Raw genomic sequence first — 21432 nt, 5'->3', positions numbered from 1 at the left:
CGAAACAATGATATATTAAATAGATAAAAGAATAATTTATGTCGTATGAATAACCAGGGTTAAATTAAATTAAATAAGAAAAAGGCGTGGAATAATAATAAATAACTATAGGCATTCATTCGGCATATTTTGAATTGACTCACAGATCAGCTTGAAAAAATACAACAAAACTTTTCATTTTCTTGATCCAAAAATATTTGTCATTGGAATGATCAGAGTAGTCCAACAAGGCAACCAACCCAGATTCTGAAACACAACAACAACATCCTCAGCAGCAAACCATGTTCGCCAAAAAGTTGTTGAACAAGGCCGTTCATCATCACCATTCTACCGTAAAACTCCTATCCTTTTTCTTTAAGCACTTCATCTTTATCTGGGTTTTCTTCCTCTGTTGTTATTTTTTATTTGGACTTCAGATTCTGATTTTTGGGTTTTTTTGATTCAGCAAAAGTTGTTGCAGCATGCTAGTTTGCAGCTAAGTGAGTTGGATCCCAGAATTGTCATTCACTATGGCATTCCTTCCACTGCTTCAGTTCTCGCCTTTGACCCCATTCAGCGACTTTTGGCTATTGGGACATTGTCAGTTCATTCTGTTTCTCTCTCTCATTTTTTTTAGTTATTTTAATTAATATTTTTGATAAATTGGGTATGTTACAGTTTTTGCGAGCTACAATAGTATTGCTCATTCTGTTTCTAGAGGCTTTTTTATGCTAGATGGTATGGGAAGGTTGTAGTTGTTGGTGAGGCCTAAGTTCTTCATTAGTGTTGGCATTTGTTCTGATTTTTTCAGTTAGAAACATTGAGTTGAAAATTACAAGAGATGAGCATTATGTTAAGAGAAAGTATAACTGGTATAACCCTTGTGTGTATGATTAGCGAGCCGATGTAGTGATGACATAGTCGTATTGTATCCATAAAGCATAATTCTTAGAGTATAGCGATGAACAGACAAGGCATATATCACGAATTTTATAGCCAGCAAATGGATGTCGTAATAGGATGTTTTTGCTTATATTGCTTAGCTTAATGGCAGGGATGGAAGACTTAAGGTGATTGGCGGTGATAATATTGAAGGACTTTTGGTTTCTCCTAAGCAACTGCCTTACAAATACCTAGAGGTGGAACTTCTCAAATCAATATAGAGTTAGATCTTGGACTTTTTATTGATACAAAAGAACACATTATCCAAATGCTAGCTGTCTAAGCTTGTATTGTGATGATTCCTCCTGTATGAATTGCATTTTGATGTTTGGATCTTTTTTTGACTCTTGCAGTTCCTACAAAACCAGGGGCATTTAGTTGGTATCTTAAATGATAATGATGTCCAGGTAAACTTCTTTTCCCTAGGTTTCATTTTGTGTTTAATACAGCTTTCTAATAAAGCCACTGTTTAGCAATTAAATCATATGTCATTCACTGCCTCTCTTGCTCTTTTCCCCCCTGAACACACTATATATTGCAGTTTGCTCGTGTCTCTCAACTTTGATCTGTTGTTGATATCTCTATGTCGTGTGATTGATATCCTCGCTTCATTTTTTTGCATTCACTGTAATTTGTTAAAAAGAAGTTATACATATGATTTTAGGAATTGAATGATCAATTTATCATATCTGGCTGGTATCCTGGTTGACTTAGATTTTCCTTGCTCATTAGAGGTTTTATGATGTAGAATTCTGCTATATTTATACCCCCCAATTAATCATTTTTAACATTTTTGGCAGGTTTGGAATCTTGAGAGCCGGAGCCTTATTTATTCTTTGCAATGGGAGTCGAATATTACTGCTTTCTCTGTAGTCAGTGGCTCAAATTATATGTATGTAAGGGAAATACTTAAAAGTTAATGCATCTGTATACTTTTCTTTTTGTTACTAGTTAGTTTCTGATGGACATGGTTGCGATTAAATGGCACTTGATTAATAACTTTACTACTCTATTGTGCAGTTATGTTGGAGATGAGCATGGCTCCTTTTCTGTGATAAAGTTTGAAGCTGAGGAAGGACAACTGCTGAAGTCATCAAATAATTTATCAGCAACATTTCTCAGGGGTAATTTCGTCTTGTTTATTGTTTTGATGATTGACATTTTCTGAAGCCGTACATGCAATCTTTCAATCTTTGATAGTACCTCAAATTCAGTGTGTATATGTACACGACAAAGTGAACGTACAACAGAGGAAAATCCTCACTTTTGATTTGGTCCCACATGTGAAGATTCTTTTACTTCCATTTTTAGTGCTCCTGCCACTAATCCCCTATCCGTCCCCTTATTTCTCATAGTATACTATAGACTTTAGTCTATGTTCCTAAAAATATTATTTTCAACGTGGAAATTATTTTGAGCTCCTCGGATAAAGGAAACACATACAGATGCAGAACTTATAGATAATTCCTCTTCATATACATGCTATGCAATGCTATGTCCTATTGTGTTCTTTAGTTGATTCATCTGTTCCTTAGTTTGTAAAAATGTTTGTTTTTCTTTGCTTTACTTATTGCTTCTTTTTCCTCACTTTACTAATTGCCATTGTTTTATTCCCTTTGATAGAAGCTGCTGGGTTTTCAGATCCCAGTGATCAACCAATTGTTGGAGTTCTTTCACAACCTTCTTCTTCAGGGAACAGGCAAGATATAAGCCGTTCATATAGTTTCTTAACTTCTTTCAGCTGTGAATTTTGAAATTGGAATGCTCACTTGCTAGCTACTTATCAATATTTTACTGCAGCAATGCCAATTGAAGAATAGGGTTTTGTAAAATCAGATTTTACTTACTTGTTTAGCAGTCATATTTCTAATAATCTTGTCATCTTTGTTGTGTCAAATGATTTCTTATATTTTCAAAATGACTGCAAGCATTTGATGAAATTGGAGTCAACCTTTATAAGTAGTGTGTGTAATTTTTCATGGGCATGGCCATAACTGTACATACTTCTTAGAAACAACTATACATTGTTTGATGAGCTGCCTGTATTTCTATCTATCTAAGTTTGAACTCTGAACGAAATGATGGGTGAATATATTTCAAGCAGCGAGTGTCTCCATCAATATTTGATGCATCCATGTCTCTACTTCTATGACTTGGTATTGTTTCTTGAAGTTGTGTGCAGACACACACACACACACACATAATAGATAGTTGGGGAAAAAAGTACACTCATCATGCTCAATTCGGTGAAGAATAATTCTGTATTTGTATATTTTTGCAGATTGTTGATTGCATTTCAGGATGGGCTGCTCATTCTGTGGGATGTTTCTGAAGCTAAAATTGTTTTTGTTGGTGGCGGAAAGGATCTCCAATTGAAGGATGAGGGTGGTGACTCTACTGAAATCGATAGCAATCTTCCAGCTGATATTCTAGAACAAAATCTGGAAGACAAAGAGGTAAGTGCTCTTTGCTGGGCATCTTCCACTGGGTCCATTCTTGCTGTGGGATACTTAGATGGAGATATCCTTTTCTGGAACTTGTCATCCGCAACACCTTCTAAAAGTGAACAGAATTCGTCATCTAAAAATGTTGTCAAGCTACAACTTTCCTCTGCAGAAAGAAGGCTCCCCGTCATTGTCTTACAGTGGTCCAACAGCCATAAATCCAATAGTGATTGTGCTGGGCAGTTGTTTGTCTATGGTGGTGATGAAATTGGATCTGAAGAAGTTTTGACTGTAAGTTATTTGTTTATGGTTGCTTTTCATTTTATTTTAAATTACATTCAATTAGTTTATTTGATCGTGGATTGTAAGTTCTAGTCAATTGTACGTTTGGCTAAAATATGTCAGGTGACACGTACCAAATTATTCTAAACCTAGAATTTAAACAATCTCATGTGTTTCACAATGCCTAAAACTCGAATGTATTAAAAATATTTTAGTTAGACTCTGCAGGACATGTACAAAATATTGGAAAACTACTTATGATGTGATTAATCGGGTTGACCAGTATAAACTATGAGAACTCCAGAATTTAGGTTTGGCATAATTCTACCCCAAAAAGCTAGCCCAGGGGTGAGTTTTTCTCTACCCTATATATGGACTTATTTGGCAATATCTCTAGTGAATGTGGGTCCTTTACAAGACTTGAATTTGATAAAATAATACTTGTATTTCATTGATTAATACTTGACTGAAAACTACAATATATATAGACTAACAAAGAGATAAAAAGAAACTAAATCTATCTAAACCTATCTCTATTTAAATAGATATCATCTCTATTTAAATAGATACTAATCTAAGATATACTAATCTAAGATAGAGAAACAAATCTAAACTATATCTCAATGAGACAAGACTAATTATAAACTAAATCTTAATAGATATTCAACACTCTGCCTCAAGCTAAAGCTTACTTAGCTTTAAGCTTGTAACAAATCGAACCCAAGAAGAACATTATCTTAATAGATATCCCTTAATAATGACGGTCTCGGTGAATCTCTGAATTGAATAACCTTTCAAACTTCGAGTAAATCCATGGGCAGGCAAAAGACAACTTCTCATACTTGATCTGGCTGAAATTGATGCAAGACAAAAACCAATTCTTCTGGAGTGTCGTAGGGTAGCTGAGCCAGCAAACAAGGGCGAAAAACCAGCAACAATACGCCCGAAAACAAAACAAGGCTGAAGCAACAACTCACCAACAACAACCACACAGAAATAAAACATACTTGAGGTCGATCGATTGATGGCTTCTAAGACAAACAATGGTGTCAACTTTGACACAGACAACTCTCAAACATTAGAGAGTGGGCCAGCGCAACTCGCAGCTGAAGCCCTAAAACCAACAAACCAAACAATCGAGACAAAACAAACGAAGGTGACACTGTCACCTTCAAAACCAAATTGCATAAAGTCAGCCAAGATCAATATAATAAGAGCATCTCGAACAATGAGACGCAAACAACAACTCAAGTCTCAAAAACCAATGCGGAACCTGAGCGTCAAAACAGAGTTAAAACTCTAAACCAAACCAAACCAAACCAAACTAAACCAAACCAAACCAAACCAAACCAAACTTGGCCAACAATGAGAGATGGCACAACACACGTCAAAACAGAGTATCCTTAAAACCAAACCTAGCTGATACACAAAGAGGACCAGCGAGAACAAAGCAGCGGAGAGAGCGGCGCAATCTGGCTGATACACAAAGAGGACCAGCGAAAACAAAGAAGCGGAGATAGCGGCGCGTGGACTTCACACGCAAAGAGATGGGAGGCGCGTGGCTTGGAATCCGGCGGCGGTGGCTGACTGTAGTCTCTAAGATACTTAACAATACCTAACACTTCCCCTCAAGCTATAGCATATATGTCATATGCATAGCTTGTAACAAATATAATTAAGATTTAGCAATATCCAGATCCTCCCCTCAAGCTAGAGCATATATGTCATATGCATAGCTTGTAACAAATATAATTAACTTGAGAAGTCGCTGCTGCCGGAGAGAGATATTCCCAATAATAGTCCAAAATTTATACACCAACAAACCACACAATGCAAAACCAATTCTGCACTTTAATAGAGAGCAAAAATCTTTTCCAACTCCAAAACCACACTGTGCCATCAAAGAAACAAGAAACCAAAACAAGAAACTAGAGCCAACCATGTTCTGAATCTTAAGATCCTTAAATTTAGCGTTGAAACAAGTTTTTGAGTAATACGAGCATACTTCCTTGCTGCCAATCTGGACCAATGGACTTCTGGAATGGAACAGGGAGGAGAGGAAGACCGGTTCTGGGCAAGAACCGCCAAAAACCGAGAACTGAAATTCTTAGAATCTGGAGAACATGTGGGCAAAAAAGGAAAGAGAACAAGCGTGAGGGCACCATGTGTCTTGCCACAACTACACCAATTGTAGTTTTAAGTCCTAGTTTAGACTACCAAGAGTAACCAAAAGTGATAACTACTGTCCACCAAACCACTGCTCCATCAACAACTTGCAAACGAAACCCAAAGATGCAAAAACCACAGTAACAGAATTCCACAGTAGCATGGTTCAGACACTTTAACACGAGTCACGGCCACAAACGGCACGCAAGAAGGGCAGATATGGAGAAACCGACCGCTGGAACAGAATCAAGAGAGCATGGCGAACCTTTCTGTGGAAGCGGCATCACGAACGATGGCTGGGAAGGCGGCACAGCGAACCGACCGTTGATTTGATAGTGGTTGAACATTACTAGGGTTCCAAGAGAAAGGGAGCCATAATCAGAAAGAAACGAGGCCGTAAGAAAACGGCTAGAACTAACAAGCGGAAGCAAAGTAAGAAAAATAAATCCAAAGAGATTTGGAAAGTCACCATGAGGGGGCTCACGGGGGAGGAGCCCCCTCACAGCGGAGGGATCAAAACTAGCTCTGATACCAACTTGAATTTGATAAAATAATACTTGTATTTCATTGATTAATACTTGACTGAAAACTACAATATATATAGACTAACAAAGAGATAAAAAGAAACTAAATCTATCTAAACCTATCTCTATTTAAATAGATATCATCTCTATTTAAATAGATACTAATCTAAGATATACTAATCTAAGATAGAGAAACAAATCTAAACTATATCTCAATGAGACAAGACTAATTATAAACTAAATCTTAATAGATATTCAACAACAAGAACTATTGATATTAAGTGCAGTGTAGGCCTTCCCTCTTATTTACTTAACTTAAGGATTTTTCCCCATATGTTTTCTTCATTATCTTCCCATTTCTTTGGTTAAATGGTGACATTTAAGCCCTGGTTATATCGAACAATTGCGATGTTGTAGACATTGTTGTGGGGATTTCTAGTCACACAATGTTTCCATTAGATTGATGGGTGGTGTTTCAACTGGTTAAATTGTTTTGTTACCTTATCTGTAATGTTCCTCTAAAATTTATAAGTGTCTTTCCATTACAGGTTTTAACTCTTGAATGGTCATATGGGATGGAGTCAGTAAGATGTATTAGCCGTGCGGACCTTACGCTCAATGGATCTTTTGCAGACTTGATTCTACTCCCTAGTCTTGGAGCAACGGGGTTGAATAGCAAAGATGATCTTTTTGTACTGACAAGCCCAGGACAACTACATTTTTATGATAATGGTAGCCTTTCTGAATTGAGATCTCAGCAGAATGGGACGCCATCTGTGTCTGCTCACGAGATGCCAGTGCTAATACCAATGGCTGATCCATCTTTGACTGCTGCAAAACTTGTCAAGTTTCCCAGTGAGTTGAACACATCAAAAGTTCTAGCTGAGGTAATTTCTTTGTCTTCTACTTTCTGAAAAATCTGACATCTGATCTCTTCTATTTTATAACGCCTAACGACTTATTCCATTTATCTTAGGTTGCCTCAGTTCTGAGAACTGGCTCAACACATGGATCAGCTAACTGTTCAAATTGGCCCTTGACTGGGGGTGTTCCCAGTCACTTGTCTACAGCTAAAGGTGGTGGGATTGAAAGAGTCTACTTTGTAGGTTATTCTGATGGATCTGTCCTTCTGTGTGACGCCACACATCCCGTCTTGTCTTATATTTGCTACATAGAGGGAGAGGTTAGAATTCCTCAATTATTTTGTCCCAAAAAATTAGAAAGAAAAGTAATATCCTTTTGGTGTATCATATAGTAAATATTCTCTGTTTATTTTCTTGACAGCAATCTCCCGTGTGTTTTGTAGGTGAATGGTATAAAAGTGGCTGGTTCGAGTGCACAAGTGACAAAATTGGATTTCTGTTCTGTTTCCTTGCTTTTGGCTGTGGGCAATGATTGTGGTCTTGTCAGAAATCTTTCTTAACATGTTACTCTCTGTGAGGCTTATCAAAACTGTTTTAAACTTAATCTAATTCCTTTTTGTGATGACTTTTACAGGTTCGCATTTACGACCTTAAAAATGACCACTCTGATGGGACAAATTTCCATTTTATCACGGAAACAAAAAGTGAAGGTGATCTATAGCTGTCTTTCATCATCATCATGAAAAGATACCTTCTTCATTTGAGTATTTTTCCCCATATGTGCAGCTTGTGTCCCAAAACTATGAAAGTTGTGCAGAAAATAAAATAAAATTGTTGCCTCTTGACTTATATTTTGTTAAACTTGTATGCAGTCCATGACTCTCCACTAGGAAAAAGACCTCATTGTAGTGCTGTTTTTTCTCTTCTTGGTTCTCCAGTACAAGCATTATCTTTTGCAAATTCTGGAACCAAACTTGCTGTTGGATTTTCAAATGGTCGTGTGGGTATCATCTGACTAATTGTTAATTGGCATTGCCCTTCTTGTTGCTTATTTGATCATAAATAGAAGAGTCAGAACTCTGAATTGATTGACCTTGGATAAATTGCGTTTTTGCAGGTGGCAGTCTGTGATATGACTTTGTTGTCAGTTTTTTTCTTGATTGATGGAGTACCCAGCTCTAGCACTCCTATTACTTCAATGGTTTGGAAACAACAAGCATGTTTTCAAAGTGCTGTGAATAGTTCAAAGCAATCAGAAACACCTTCAGGAAACTCTCTTGAGGAGGTACTATTTGTCTTATCCCAAGATGGAAAAATTAATGTAGTTGAGGGTGATACTGGCACAATGATCTCTAGTCGGCCATTACACATAAAGGAATCAACTGCAGTTTCAATGTATGTTATAGGCAAGTACAAGTTTCATCAAGAACACTATATTTTCAGTTTTATGGAACTTGGCATATCATTCAAAAATCAAAATTCTAAGAGAGTTTTTGTATCCCAGAGGATAGCATCTCAGCCTCTGAAGCATCATCAAATGACAAGCACCGGGAGGAACCCTTGAAGAATACTGGTGATGCTAGCCCTGACGAGCCTGTGCTCGAAAATAACTCAACTGAGGTCAATTCATTAGAGGCTGAACTTTCAACTTCAGAAACTATGCACTCTGGAGATCTCCTTTTGGATCCACTTGTTCTGCTATGCTTTGAAAATTCATTGCGCTTGTCGTCTGCAAAATCATTAATACAGGTCCTTAAGTCAATTAACACTTCATATTTGCATTGCATTCACATTGTATGTATCCATGCAGATAAGTTTGATATGTAAGATATGCTCGTACAGGGAAATAAGAAAGCGATTCGAAAAGTGAAACATTCTAAATCTTGCTATTGGACTACAATTTTTAAGAAAGATGACACATGTTGTGGGCTTCTATCATTGCTGCATACTGGGACTTTGGAAATCAGGTGAAAACTCCATTATTTTGTTCTTTTTTTCCTTTCCAGAAGGGGCTGGTGTGTAATTACGAATTTCAATAATAACGTGAATTCTAACAAATTAAATTTACTGTGCAATACTAAATTCTTGGTTCTATCCGTTATGTGTAACTGATAATTTTGCTATTGGCTTTGTACAGGTCTTTGCCAGATTTGGAGTTGGTGGCGGAAAGCTCCTTATTGTCAATATTAAGGTGGAACTATAAAGTGAATATGGATAAAACTATGTGTTCTGATGATAATGGGCAGATTGTGCTGGTATAATACTCTCGAAAACTTTCTAATTGTCATGAATTCCATTTCTTTTTATTGCTACCTGTTTTTCGAGGGAGATTGTTAAGCATATTTGAGTATCATGGCCCAAGATATTCAGTCAACTTAAAAGTCTACAATTTTTGGTCTTCAAAGCACCCATCTCTTAACATTGATAACTTGCAGGCTAATGGATCTGAATTGGCATTCATCTCATTACTAGCTGGCGAAGACAAATTTAGGTAACTTTGTTATTCTGTAACGAATTGATAACAAACTGTGGAGTAAAATATAAAAATGAGGAAGAAAAAGTTGAATGAGTAATTCTATTCTGTTTTAGGAGTCTGGAACATTTGCCTTGTCTTCATGATAAAGTTCTCGCAGCTGCTGCTGATGCTGCGTTTAGATTCTCTTCAAGTCCAAAGAAAAAACAGGTTCTGTGTTTGAATTTTTTCAAATCCTACAGTTCCCACCTTTAAAAAAACTGTTTAATCAGCTTCACCATTTTGGTACAGACCACTGTACCAGCGATTCTAGGTGGTATTGTCAAAGGATTAAAAGGAGGAAAAGCCTCTCCAACAGATTTGACTAAAATTTCAACCTCCAATTTTGGTCATTTGGAAGACATTTTCTTTAAGCCCCCTTTGCTAGATTCCCCTCTAACAGTGGTAGTCGAAGATAATAAAGAAATGGAGCTTGATATAGGTTTTCTTGCTAAAATTCCTCTTCATTTTCCCCTTTTCTTTTGTATTTTTATTTTTATAGTTTGAAAACCTCTAAACGTGTTCTATTTTGGCACAGATGACATTCAAATTGATGAGCCTGTAACTAAGGCTTCTACTTCGTCTCCTGGTGTTAAAAACAAACAGAAGGGTAAATCATTTTCAAAACTTATTTCAAAATTTAACTGTGATTAGTGACAGTTTCTTCGTTTTTCGTGCTGCAGATAAGTTACAAGATAGGGAGAAATTATTTCAAGGTGGGACTGATGATGATGTAAAGCCAAAAGTTAGAACAGCTGAAGAAATTAGAGCTGCTTATAGAAAAACTGGGGTATGCTAAGCTGTGTCTATCCTTTCTCTCTTTTCATACTCAATTGATTTCAGTGAGTTCATATATTAATTAATGCCTGATTTCAGGATGCTTCCTCAGCTGCTTCCCAAGCAAGAAACAAGCTTATGGAGAGGCAGGAAAAATTGGAGGTAACTAATTGAAATTGGTATCTTTATTGTTGAAAATAGGGAAAATTCCCCTTGATTACAAAACACAATGGCAGAACTTCTAAATGCCCAGAGCCAGAGGCCCTGAATTATCTCAAATGACTAGCCATCCGGCCTTATAAACCCCATATTAGAATCACATACTTCCAGTGTGGGACTCATATCCCATACCTGGCAATTGGATCCTAACAATAACTTTTTATAAAGTCTTGTTACACTTAATTCTTTTAAACATACATGAAAAGAAAAATGTGATGCACAAGTATTAACTGTTGTCTGTGTCTTCCAATGAAGTCAGAGGGGTGGTTGGACGATAGTAATTTTGGTATTATTATTGCTATACGTATATGTATATCGGCTTAGGATGGGTGAGATGTCTATCCCATGGTCATGTCACAGGAGAAGATGGTCATGTTACTTGAGAGGATCTTGTCCCATCCCTATATAATGTTGCTAGCACCATCTCTTTCTTTTACACCACTGCCCCTTTTGATTATTAAACTAACATCTTTGTGCATCCTCTGCTTTTTAGTTTTACTACATAAGGTGATAAATTTCTTACTTTTGAAGTGTCATTATCATGATTCTTAAATGGTGCTTAACTGAACTTTTAATGCTCAATTTGATCCAGAGAATCAGCCAACGCACTGCAGAACTGCAAAACGGAGCTGAAGATTTTGCATCATTAGCAAATGAGCTTGTCAAAACCATGGAAAGGAGGAAATGGTGGCAAATATAGACCCAAAAAAAAAAAAGATTTGCACGATCATTGTTGTATATTTATTGTCTTGTATATTATACATTTGTGGCTGTTGGCTATTTTTGTCTCTTGTGTTGCCTAGAACTAGCAAAAGGAACCTCAGAAAAAAAAAGAACGGAAATTACAGAACATTGGTATCGTTTGCTAACATAAAATGAAGGCCAAATAGTGATTAGTGATTCATTATAGTTAAGACACTTGCGTGTAGTATGAAGCTTCTTTGTTTTTATAGTTAGATAACAGTATCCCTTGATATTTTTGTCAATATTTAGTGAATTCCTTATCTCACTTGGTTTCTGTATTCAGTGAATCACTTATCTCTCTAAGTTATTAATGATTTTCCTTTCTCTTATGATAGCATGCAGTGACATATATAAGAGTGAATAGCAAATTTGGTCCCTTAACTTGTACACATATAGTGTGGTAGGAAGAAGAAAAGGGAGGGAGAAGGTTGGTGGTGGTGGTGGTGGTGGTGGTGGTGGTGGAGAAAGAGTGATTGGAGGGAGAAAGTTCATGTTTTAACGCAGTGACTAAATTAAGATTAAATTGAGAATGTCAGAGACCAAATTGAAACCCACGTATAAGATAGCGTGACATATGTGTTTTTTCATCTCAGGGACTAACGACACAAAATAAAAAGAACTAACATGAAAGCGTTTTGCAAATTGAGAGCTTTTGAAGCTATTTTCTAAGTTAAGGGACCAACTACCATAAATGTACAAGTTAAGGGACTAACTTGGCTATTCACTCCATATATAAATAAGCTCTGCTTTTGAATGAACACTAAAACTAATCATAATCTGATTATTTTAAGTATACATTTTGACTAAATTTATTTTAGACTTCTTATTTTATTTATTTTGTAGCAATATTTATTTTGGTAAAAAAGAATATATGTAACACACATTGGTTCAGTTGACAAAGAATAAACACTTGCCCTTATAAGATTGTGTTTGATCCCCACTATTGATGTAAGGGTTATGTTAGTGGGTGACTTGTAACTACCTCCGTAAGCAACCTATGGTCCTAGAGACATTTCCGGACTCACTGTGATGATTGGAGTTGAATCCATCTAAACTTTTCATTCATGAAAAAAGAAAGAATAAATGTTATATCAGGTTATGTTTGACATGTATGACTGATAAGCTAGTTAAAAGTTGAAAAACTAGCTCATTGCAAGAAATTACCGACGACTTTGGTTGTTGGTAATTGATATCCAAAATTTTTTAAGCCCGCAAAGATATCAAAAGCCATAAATTTTAAGTTTTAGAATTACCGAAAGCCTAGGTCACTTGTAAAGTCGTTGGTAACTTCGAGATTTAGCGATAATTTTTAGGCCGTCAGTGAAAAACTACATGTAAAACGTTTTCTTGTAATGTTCCTAGTTGTCACCAAACCTCTACCACCACCACCACCACCTTCCTCCACCCCACCCAAACACCCCCCCCCCCCACCTTCGCCATGCCGCCAGATAAGTTTTTCTGTAAATTAAAAGAAAAGTCTAAAGGGCCCAAAATCTAAATTGAACACTAATTAGGGTTCCTACCTCATACTCTCATGTTGTATCAGATAGAGTTGGTGACATAGAGAGAGATTGTCATGAGAGAGAGAGAGAGAGACCCAGCCAACCATGTAGTTCTATCAAGCACCCTAAATGTGCCTCTAAAAGGAAGTTTTGACCAAAGCCTTTCACTTCCCCGACAACTTGCTAATACTCTGACAAACCTCATCCAAACGCCACTGTGCCCTTTAGCCAAGTCCACCGCCATGTGGGGCGAGGAAAGAAAGGGGGTGGGAGAAGGTGATTGGTGGCTAGGTGGTAATTATGGAGGACCTGAAGGTTGGGTGGCGACTTAGAAAGGGAGGGGAGAGAAGGACTAGACGTGATTAAAAAATTTTGAAGGAACAAAATTGATATAAAAAGTACATGTGAACAGTTATGATCTGACTATGTCTATCACATGGGCTGGTGACTGGACAAAAACCTAATCATGTAAGCACTATGACATCACTTGTCCTTATTTCAAATAAAAAAAGAAATTTTGGTGAACAAAAGCTACAATTTTTTTTTCCAGAAACTAATTTAACCATTTTGTTATTATAATCTTTTCAAATTGAACCAGTTAAGACTATGTTAAAAACCTATCAATGCCCAAAAACATTTTGAACTTGGTATTCATAGGCCAATACAAATTGGTCTTTTCGTACAATAGTGAAAGGGCACACAAAAAAAGCCTTCCGAACACTGGTTTTTTTGGGTTCACTTCCGACCACTATGGTGAAAAACTGAAATTTGAATTATATTTTTCGAGGGAAAATGTGAATAATCTTATCTTAGAAATTACAAAAAATTCTCACGTGTGGCACATAGGGTTGGCAATGTGCCCCGTGGGTGCGGGTTTGGCAATTCCCACACCCAAACCCAAACTTAACACCCAAACACAAACTCAAACCCAAATTCAATATGGGTGCAAAAGTTAAACCCAAACTCAGACCCCTGGGTTTCGGGTTACCGAACCTAAACCCAAAACCCAATGTGAGCACCGAACCGACAAAAAATCAAAAATATCGACCCGGAAGCAACATGTACATAAGAGAACAACATGAACATAAGCTGATTATGAACATAAGTCTACTTATTAACTTTAAAGAAAACTCTACTTAGTAACTTTAATAATATATATAAGGGCTGATAATTACATGTATAAGACTTCGGGTTCGGGTTTGGGTTTGGGTGTGAGTTTAATCAATCTCACACCCAAACCCAAACATGTTTTAAAATTTAGGTGAAACTCAAACCTGAACCCAAACCCAAAGAAATCGGGTTTCGCCCGAAATTTCGGGTCGGGTTCGGGTTGGACCCCGCAGGTTTGGGTTTTTCTGTCATCTCTAGTGGCACATGGTTGGGTGTTTGCCCGAGTAATGTTTAATCCACACATCTGTTTGCCCAATAAAACTCCCTTTCACATTCATGACAGAATATCAAATCAAGAATCAGAGGAATTCCATTCCACGAGTCTAGGTCGGCGCATGAGAATCATCATCATCATAGTTAAAAGTATACAATGATTGGTTTGGTCTCTTGATTACATCACCCAAATATTCAACTTGCAACCTGCTCAATACTATCACAACCAACCTTTATTTAAGCTCCATCTCCAAGTCCCAAAGCCATTACAATGAGACCCTTTACTTGCTTCTCTTTGAAACCCAGGATTTTTAGCACCGAAGCTCTAGAATCTGAGAGGAATAAATAAGGGTCAACAAGTCTTAGGTGGTTGCTGTTGTTGTTGGAAGTTGAAACATTCTCGGATTACAGCAGTCTAAGAGTTAATCTTAAATTTCACAAACAGCTTTGTTTTCAGTATTGTTTGACCAAATCTTTTAGTATTTAAGTCTTGATTTTATGGCTTCTGGTGGCATCTCCCTCTCTTTGGTTCTCAATTTCTCATGATTTCCATTCTGGGTCCTTCATTTCTCTCTGTTCAATATTCCTTTTTGGTTCCTGGAGAAGTCACCAGGAACCTGATCAACTAATTAATCCCTTGAGTATAATTTATCTGGGTCTTCTATGGCAACCTGGGTTTTATCAGAATGTGGCTTAAAGCCTCTTGCTCCATTGTTTCCTAGGCCCAGAACTGGGGTTGCATGTTCCAGCCCCACAAAGTCTAGATTGTTTACCACTAACAAGAGAGTGACTGTTGGAATCAAGTGTTAGAGTCAAGTCCCACATTGGAGAAGCCAAGATAAGAGGGAGAGTTTATAAGGAGATGGACCCATAAACCTAATTCCTTAAGGTTTTGGGTTAAGATGTGGTGTCCAAGATCTCTTTGGTGTCTCTTCTCAGCCTTGGCCCATGGGTCCTCGCCGTGACTCTCCCCAACAAGTGGTATCAGAGCCGATGGTTGGTGTAGCCATGGTTACAGCTCCTTGTGTCGAAAGTCTTCCTAGCGGTGTGGCTAGGCGGCGGGTTCCGTTGACGCGGTGAAGCGAACGGCGGTGCAAAGGGGGATAGCTTCCGCAAACGAGAGGACCATGGATGATGTGGTTGAAGGACTCACACTTGATGGGGAGATTGTTGGAATCAAGTGTTAGAGTCAAGTCCCACATTGGAGAAGCCAAGATAAGAGGGAGAGTTTATAAGGAGATGGACCCATAAACCTAATGCCTTAAGGTTTTGGGTTAAGATGTGGCGTCGAGTTCTCTAGGTGTCTTGCTCCTCGGCCTATGAGCTCCCCTGTCTCCCCCAACAAGTGGTATCAGAGCCGATGGTTGGTGTAGCCATGGTTACGGCTCCTTGTGTCGAAAGTCTTCCTAGCGGTGTGGCTAGGCGGCGGGTTCCGTTGACGCGGTGAAGCGAACGGCGGTGCAAGGGTGGATAGCTTCCGCAAACGGGAGGACCATGGATGATGTGGTTGTAGGACTCACACTTGAGGGGGAGATTGTTGGAATCAAGTGTTAGAGTCAAGTCCCACATTGGAGAAGCCAAGATAAGAGGGAGAGTTTATAAGGAGATGGACCCATAAACCTAATGCCTTAAGGTTTTGGGTTAAGATGTGGTGTCCAAGATCTCTTTGGTGTCTCCTCTCAGCCTTGGCCCATGGATCCTCGCCGTGACTCTCCCCAACAGTGACAGATATAAAATTTCAACCCAGAAGCTTAATTCCAAGTGGCAATTCTAGGGAGAGAAACTGAGGATTGAAAGTGAGTGCTCCTTTGAGTGTTGACCACATTGAAGGGGAGACAGAGGGTGGTGTTGGTACACTCAATGGGGCTATTGGGGCTGAACATAAAGAAGAACTTCCAGAATTTGACCCTGGTGCACCACCACCATTCACATTGGCTGAACTCAGAGAAGCTATTCCAAAGCAGTGTTGGGTGAAGGACCCTTGGAAGTCCATGAGCTATGTTGTGAGGGATGTTCTTGTGGTTTTTGGGTTGGCTGCTGGTGCTGGTTATCTCAACAACTGGTTGGTTTGGCCTTTGTATTGGGCTGCTCAGGGAACCGTGTTCTGGGCTCTGTTTGTTCTAGGCCATGATTGGTAATAACAAACTTTCTTTTCTCCATTTGTTCTAATTCATATTTTGCAGCTACTCTTGGCTTTTTTTTGGGAATTGTTTCTTATTGACCTCATTTCTTGTTTTGGACCTTTCAGTGGACATGGAAGCTTTTCCAACGACCCCAAATTGAACAGTGTTGCTGGTCATTTGCTGCATTCTTCAATCCTAGTACCTTATCAAGTTATCATGGATGGTATTAATGCTCCTGAAGGAATTGCCCTTTTTTCTTTCTACCATTGTCTTCTTTTCTTGTAAAATACTTCTTCTTTTTTTCATGCATCAATATTTTCAAATATTTGAAACTAGTATTTAGTTTGATTAATTATTCAGGAGAATCAGTCATAGGACTCTTCACCAAAATCAAGGCCATGCTGAAAAGGATGAATCTTGGCATCGGTGAGAAGATAATTTTAGTATATGCTTGGATCAGTTTCTTATTTTCCGAATCAATTCTGTAAGAACTTCTCCTTGGCATTGATTATGACTTTAAAATCAATTGGCAAAAGATTTCCAAACATGGACTTTGTTCTAGTTTTTAGTAGATACTTGTCTCCAATTTTAGGTGACTAAAATTTCTAACATAAGAAGTGGGTTGCTAATTTTGCAGTTATCAGAAAAATTATACATGAGCTTGGACTCTGTGACACGTGCTTTAAGATATACACCCCCTTTTCCACTGCTTGCATTTCCTCTGTACCTTGTAAGTCATCTTCCTAACAAATTATGATCACAGTAATCTATGTGCATCTTTGGAAACTTATTTGAAAATCACGGTGCAGCAAAACACTCTTGTGTTTCTGCCCACAATGATTTTGGCTTCATCATGATTTTCAAATGAGTTTACAAACATGCAATTGAAGTATATGTTAGTTGTGATAGAGGAATTGACATGGTTTTGAACTCTGAATTCAGTGGAGCAGGAGTCCTGGGAAGACTGGTTCTCACTACCATCCAGACAGTGACTTGTTTGTTCCCAGTGAGAGAGAAGATGTTATTACCTCTACAGTTTGTTGGACTGCTAAGGTAGCATTGCTCATTTGCTTGTATAGGATTGGGGTTTGTAATGGGTCCAATTCAATTACTTAAGCTTTATGGAATTCCCAATTTGGTAAGCTTCATCCCTCTTTCCATAATTTCCATGGTTTTCATCGCTCTATCAAGAATGGAAAGTCCTTATATATTTGACTTTGCTTTGAATTGAAGGTTTTGTTATGTGGTTGGACTTGGTGACTTACTTGCAGCATCACGGCCATGAAGACAAGTTACCCTGGTATAGTGGAAAGGTAAAATTTTCTTTTTTCTTTTTAGACTTAATAGACTGACTTAGTTGTATTCATTGGAGTGAACCCTCAAATTTATCTCGCAAAATACACTGTTGTGAAGGTTTGTCCCTAAAATACCTTTCGGAAGTGCTTGAATGTCTCTATCGTCAGTCAAGTTGGCTTGTTTGCCAGGTTTAGTCAAGTAACATTCATAGATTTTTGAGGTGACAATGGAGCCAACTTAATTGACAATTGACACATTCTAGGACTTTTGAAAGTATTTCATTCATTCATGAACTAAATTGCCCAAAGAATTTGTGGGTTCACTCTATTATTTGTTATGTTTGTTAATGTTTTCAAAAATCCAATTTTAGTTACATTGCTTTTTCATATTGAACAGGAATGGAGCTACCTAAGGGGTGGTCTAACTACAATTGATCGTGACTATGGATGGCTTAATAACGTTCTTCATGACGTTGGCACTCATGTCATTCATCACCTTTTCCCTCAAATCTTGGCAACGGGTAGGATCGGGCACGAGTTTTACAATTACCAAACCCAAACCCAAATCCCAGAACTCAAACCCAAACCCAAACCCAAACACAAACCCTTATGGGCGATAAAATGAAATTCATGCCCAAATCCATTGGGTTTCGGATTTACCCGAAACCCAAACCCAAACTCATTAGTTACGTAGCAACTCAATCAAGAACTTACTTTCATGTAAAAAAAGGGTTAATTCTCTAATTGGTCCCTGTGGTTGTGTGGCCGTCTGAAATTAGTCCCTCCCGTAAAATCTAAGTCCTCGCGTTTGAAAAAGTGTGTGTAGCAGGTCCTCGCCGGAGGGACTAATTTCCACACACTTTTCAAACGCGAGGACTTAGATTTTACGGGAGGGACTAATTTCAGACGGTCACACAACCACAGGGACCAATTAGAGGATTATCCCTGAAAAAAAGTGAAATTCATATAAAGAAAACAAAAACAAATACTATTCATCATCTTCATCCATCACTAAAGTGAGACAACAATAGTTTAAAGTTTACTTTCTCAAACATACAAAAGTACAATTAATCATCAAACACTAAAAACAAAGTTTATAAATATATATATGTATGAGGGTTTTTTTGTAATTTTATGTTTCGGGTATTTTTTGGTTCGGGTTTGGGCGGGTATGAGCACGGATTTAACTAATACCAAATCCAAACTCATAAATGACTACAGTAACGGGCAAAACCCAAATCCAGTCAACTCGAATTTTACCCGTCAAATCGGATCGGGTTCGGGCGGGTACCCATAGGTTTGGGCAAAATTGCCATCCCTACTCAAATCCCACACTATAGCTTAGTTGAAGCTGTGAGTATCTCTCTACTTTATGTGAACAGTGTATAGTGATTTTCTTGGGATGTGAATTTTGAATGTTGTTGTCTTTGATTCACTTGCAGACTGAGGCAATTAAGCCAGTGTTAGGAAAATACTACCGAGAGCCTAAGAAATCTGCTCCTCTTCCTTTTCACCTTATTGGGGAATTTGTAATTAAGGAGCTTGAAGAAAGATCATTTTGTTAGTGACACTGGGGATGTTGTGTATTATCAAGCAGACCCTGGACTTAGTGGCTCTTCCAATTCAGAATGAAAACATTGGATTTTTGTTTTTGGGAATAAGAGAGACTTTTTTTGACACAACTGTCACTGTTGTAAAGATTGTCAAGAGTTTCTCTTTGGTTTAATTGCAATTTTGGTCCCTGACGTTTACCAATGCCACGATTTTAGTCCCCCACCTAATTTAATTACATGGATGGTCTCCGACGTTATAAGTCGTGTGCAACGTTAGTCCTACCGTTTATTTCTTAATGGAGGAGGTTTACGTGGACGTCCAGTTGGAGAGAGAAAGGAGGTATGAGGAGAGAGGGAAGCACGTGAGTATCACGTGACCCTTATCTGAACCCATTATACCCAAACCCCTGACCTCCCTGGAACGAAGAAGGTAACGCGATTTAGATCCCTAGGGTTTCAAATTTGGGTATAATGAGTTCATATAAGGTTCACGTGAGTTCATGTGACACTCACGTGCTTCCCTCTCTCCTCAGATCTCCTTTTTCTCTCCAACTAGACGTCTACGTAAGCCTCCTCCATTAAGAAATAAACGGTAGGACTAACGTTGCACATGGCCTACAACGTCGGGGACCATCCATGTAATTAAATTAGGTGGGGACCAAAATCATGGCATTGGTAAACGTCGGGGACCAAAGTTGTAATTAAGCCTTTCTCTTTTAGCTTTGCCAATTTGCTGAATCCACTTCATAACAATAGTGATTGATATATCTAATTTCATTAGTAAAGAGTGTGCTGGGTATAAATAACATTAATTTATTTATATTAGTATTAATTCGAAAATAATTATAACTATAAATATTTTGATTTATTTCACATTTTCTATCATAAAAAGTATAATATTCTTTCAACTTGTTTTCATGTTTTCAATTTTTTATTATATTTATACGATAATAGAAATGATATTATATTTCAATTAATAAATAAATTTATAAATTAAGAAAAAATTCAAGACAGGTGGCAGCAATGACAATTTTTTTTTTTTATCTCTTATAAAGTTGTCATCACTACTCTTAAAAAAAAATTGTCATTTTTTTCCGTAAAAAATAATGACAATTTTTTTAAGAGTAGTGATGACAACTTTATAAGAGATAAATATCATAATTAGTGTTTAATAGATTTTAAATATTAAATAATAGTAATGTAATCTTTTTAAATGATAAGGATTAAGAAGATAATAAATTCAATAAAATTTAAGCTAGAGGCTGCCTCAAGTTGCTTATTTTCAATAACTATAAGCTAATGAAATAAACTCATTTTCCAAACACTTTAAAGGAACTTTTATGTCAACTAAATAAGCTTTAAGTTAGTCAAATAAAATTTAAACTAACCTAAATGTCTTACCCAACATAGCCTTAATATTCACTTTTCTCAAATTTTCACACACTCTTTATCACTGAACTGGTCGAGATATTAGTTCAAAGTTCATTGGTCTGACCGTGATTAAACTGTGGTAGAACCGATATTAATTAAATAATACTTTTAAATAATTATTGCACATAATTATATATCTAATAAAAAATTAAATTTTTTATATAATGTAATTAGGTAACTACCAAGCATGTTAGTAGGAGAGCAAACAATGCAGCCTTATGTGCTGACATTTTAGTGTAGCTTTTTTTTATTTTTCATATGTAACCGAAAATCGAATTTGATTTTTATCTGAATCTAAAAGTTTGAAACAAACTATTGGCCCAATGCTAAAAAATGATCAAGGCCCACAATATTTTTAAATGAATACCCCCAAAGATCAAAATCTAAGGGCTCGTTTGGTGGTCAGGATAGGATAAGAGCAGGACAGGATAAATGATTGAATAGGGACATGATATGATAAGAGCATGATAGACTCTTATCCTATCCTGCGTTTAAGGTGGACATGATATTGACCGGATATGATAGAAACAATGAAAAATGTCAAATTTTGATTTGAAATAAAAAAAATCATAATATTCATAAATTGATATCCATAACTTTTACACATGATAGACAGGATATGATAAGGGGCATGATAGTGTTATCCTATCCTGCTGGCGCAACAAACAACATATTACAGCAGGATAAGACTAC

At 37.3% G+C, this 21432-nt stretch overlaps 1 protein-coding gene and 1 pseudogene across 1 annotated transcript; both read left to right on the top strand.

Annotated features, from left to right (window-relative positions):
* The first annotated feature begins 132 nt into the window (after positions 1–132).
* Positions 133–11717, top strand: LOC130727951 (uncharacterized). Its single transcript, XM_057579262.1, has 24 exons — positions 133–332; positions 446–579; positions 1034–1118; positions 1275–1328; positions 1722–1813; positions 1942–2045; positions 2545–2620; positions 3203–3656; positions 6886–7224; positions 7314–7520; positions 7644–7742; positions 7835–7910; positions 8073–8200; positions 8318–8606; positions 8705–8949; positions 9043–9167; positions 9338–9455; positions 9636–9691; positions 9790–9883; positions 9965–10154; positions 10251–10322; positions 10396–10502; positions 10589–10651; positions 11301–11717. Exons 1-24 carry the CDS (start codon positions 282–284, stop codon positions 11406–11408), a joined length of 3366 nt encoding a protein of 1121 aa, XP_057435245.1. The 5' UTR covers positions 133–281; the 3' UTR covers positions 11409–11717.
* Positions 11718–15000: 3283 nt separating this feature from the next.
* On the top strand, positions 15001–19387 carry LOC130727954 (omega-3 fatty acid desaturase, chloroplastic-like; annotated as a pseudogene).
* The last annotated feature ends 2045 nt before the right edge of the window (positions 19388–21432 follow it).

Source organism: Lotus japonicus, chromosome 1 (genome assembly GCF_012489685.1).
Source record: "Lotus japonicus ecotype B-129 chromosome 1, LjGifu_v1.2".
Classification (NCBI taxonomy): Eukaryota; Viridiplantae; Streptophyta; class Magnoliopsida; order Fabales; family Fabaceae; genus Lotus; species Lotus japonicus.
This window is presented reverse-complemented; position numbering and strand designations above follow the sequence as displayed.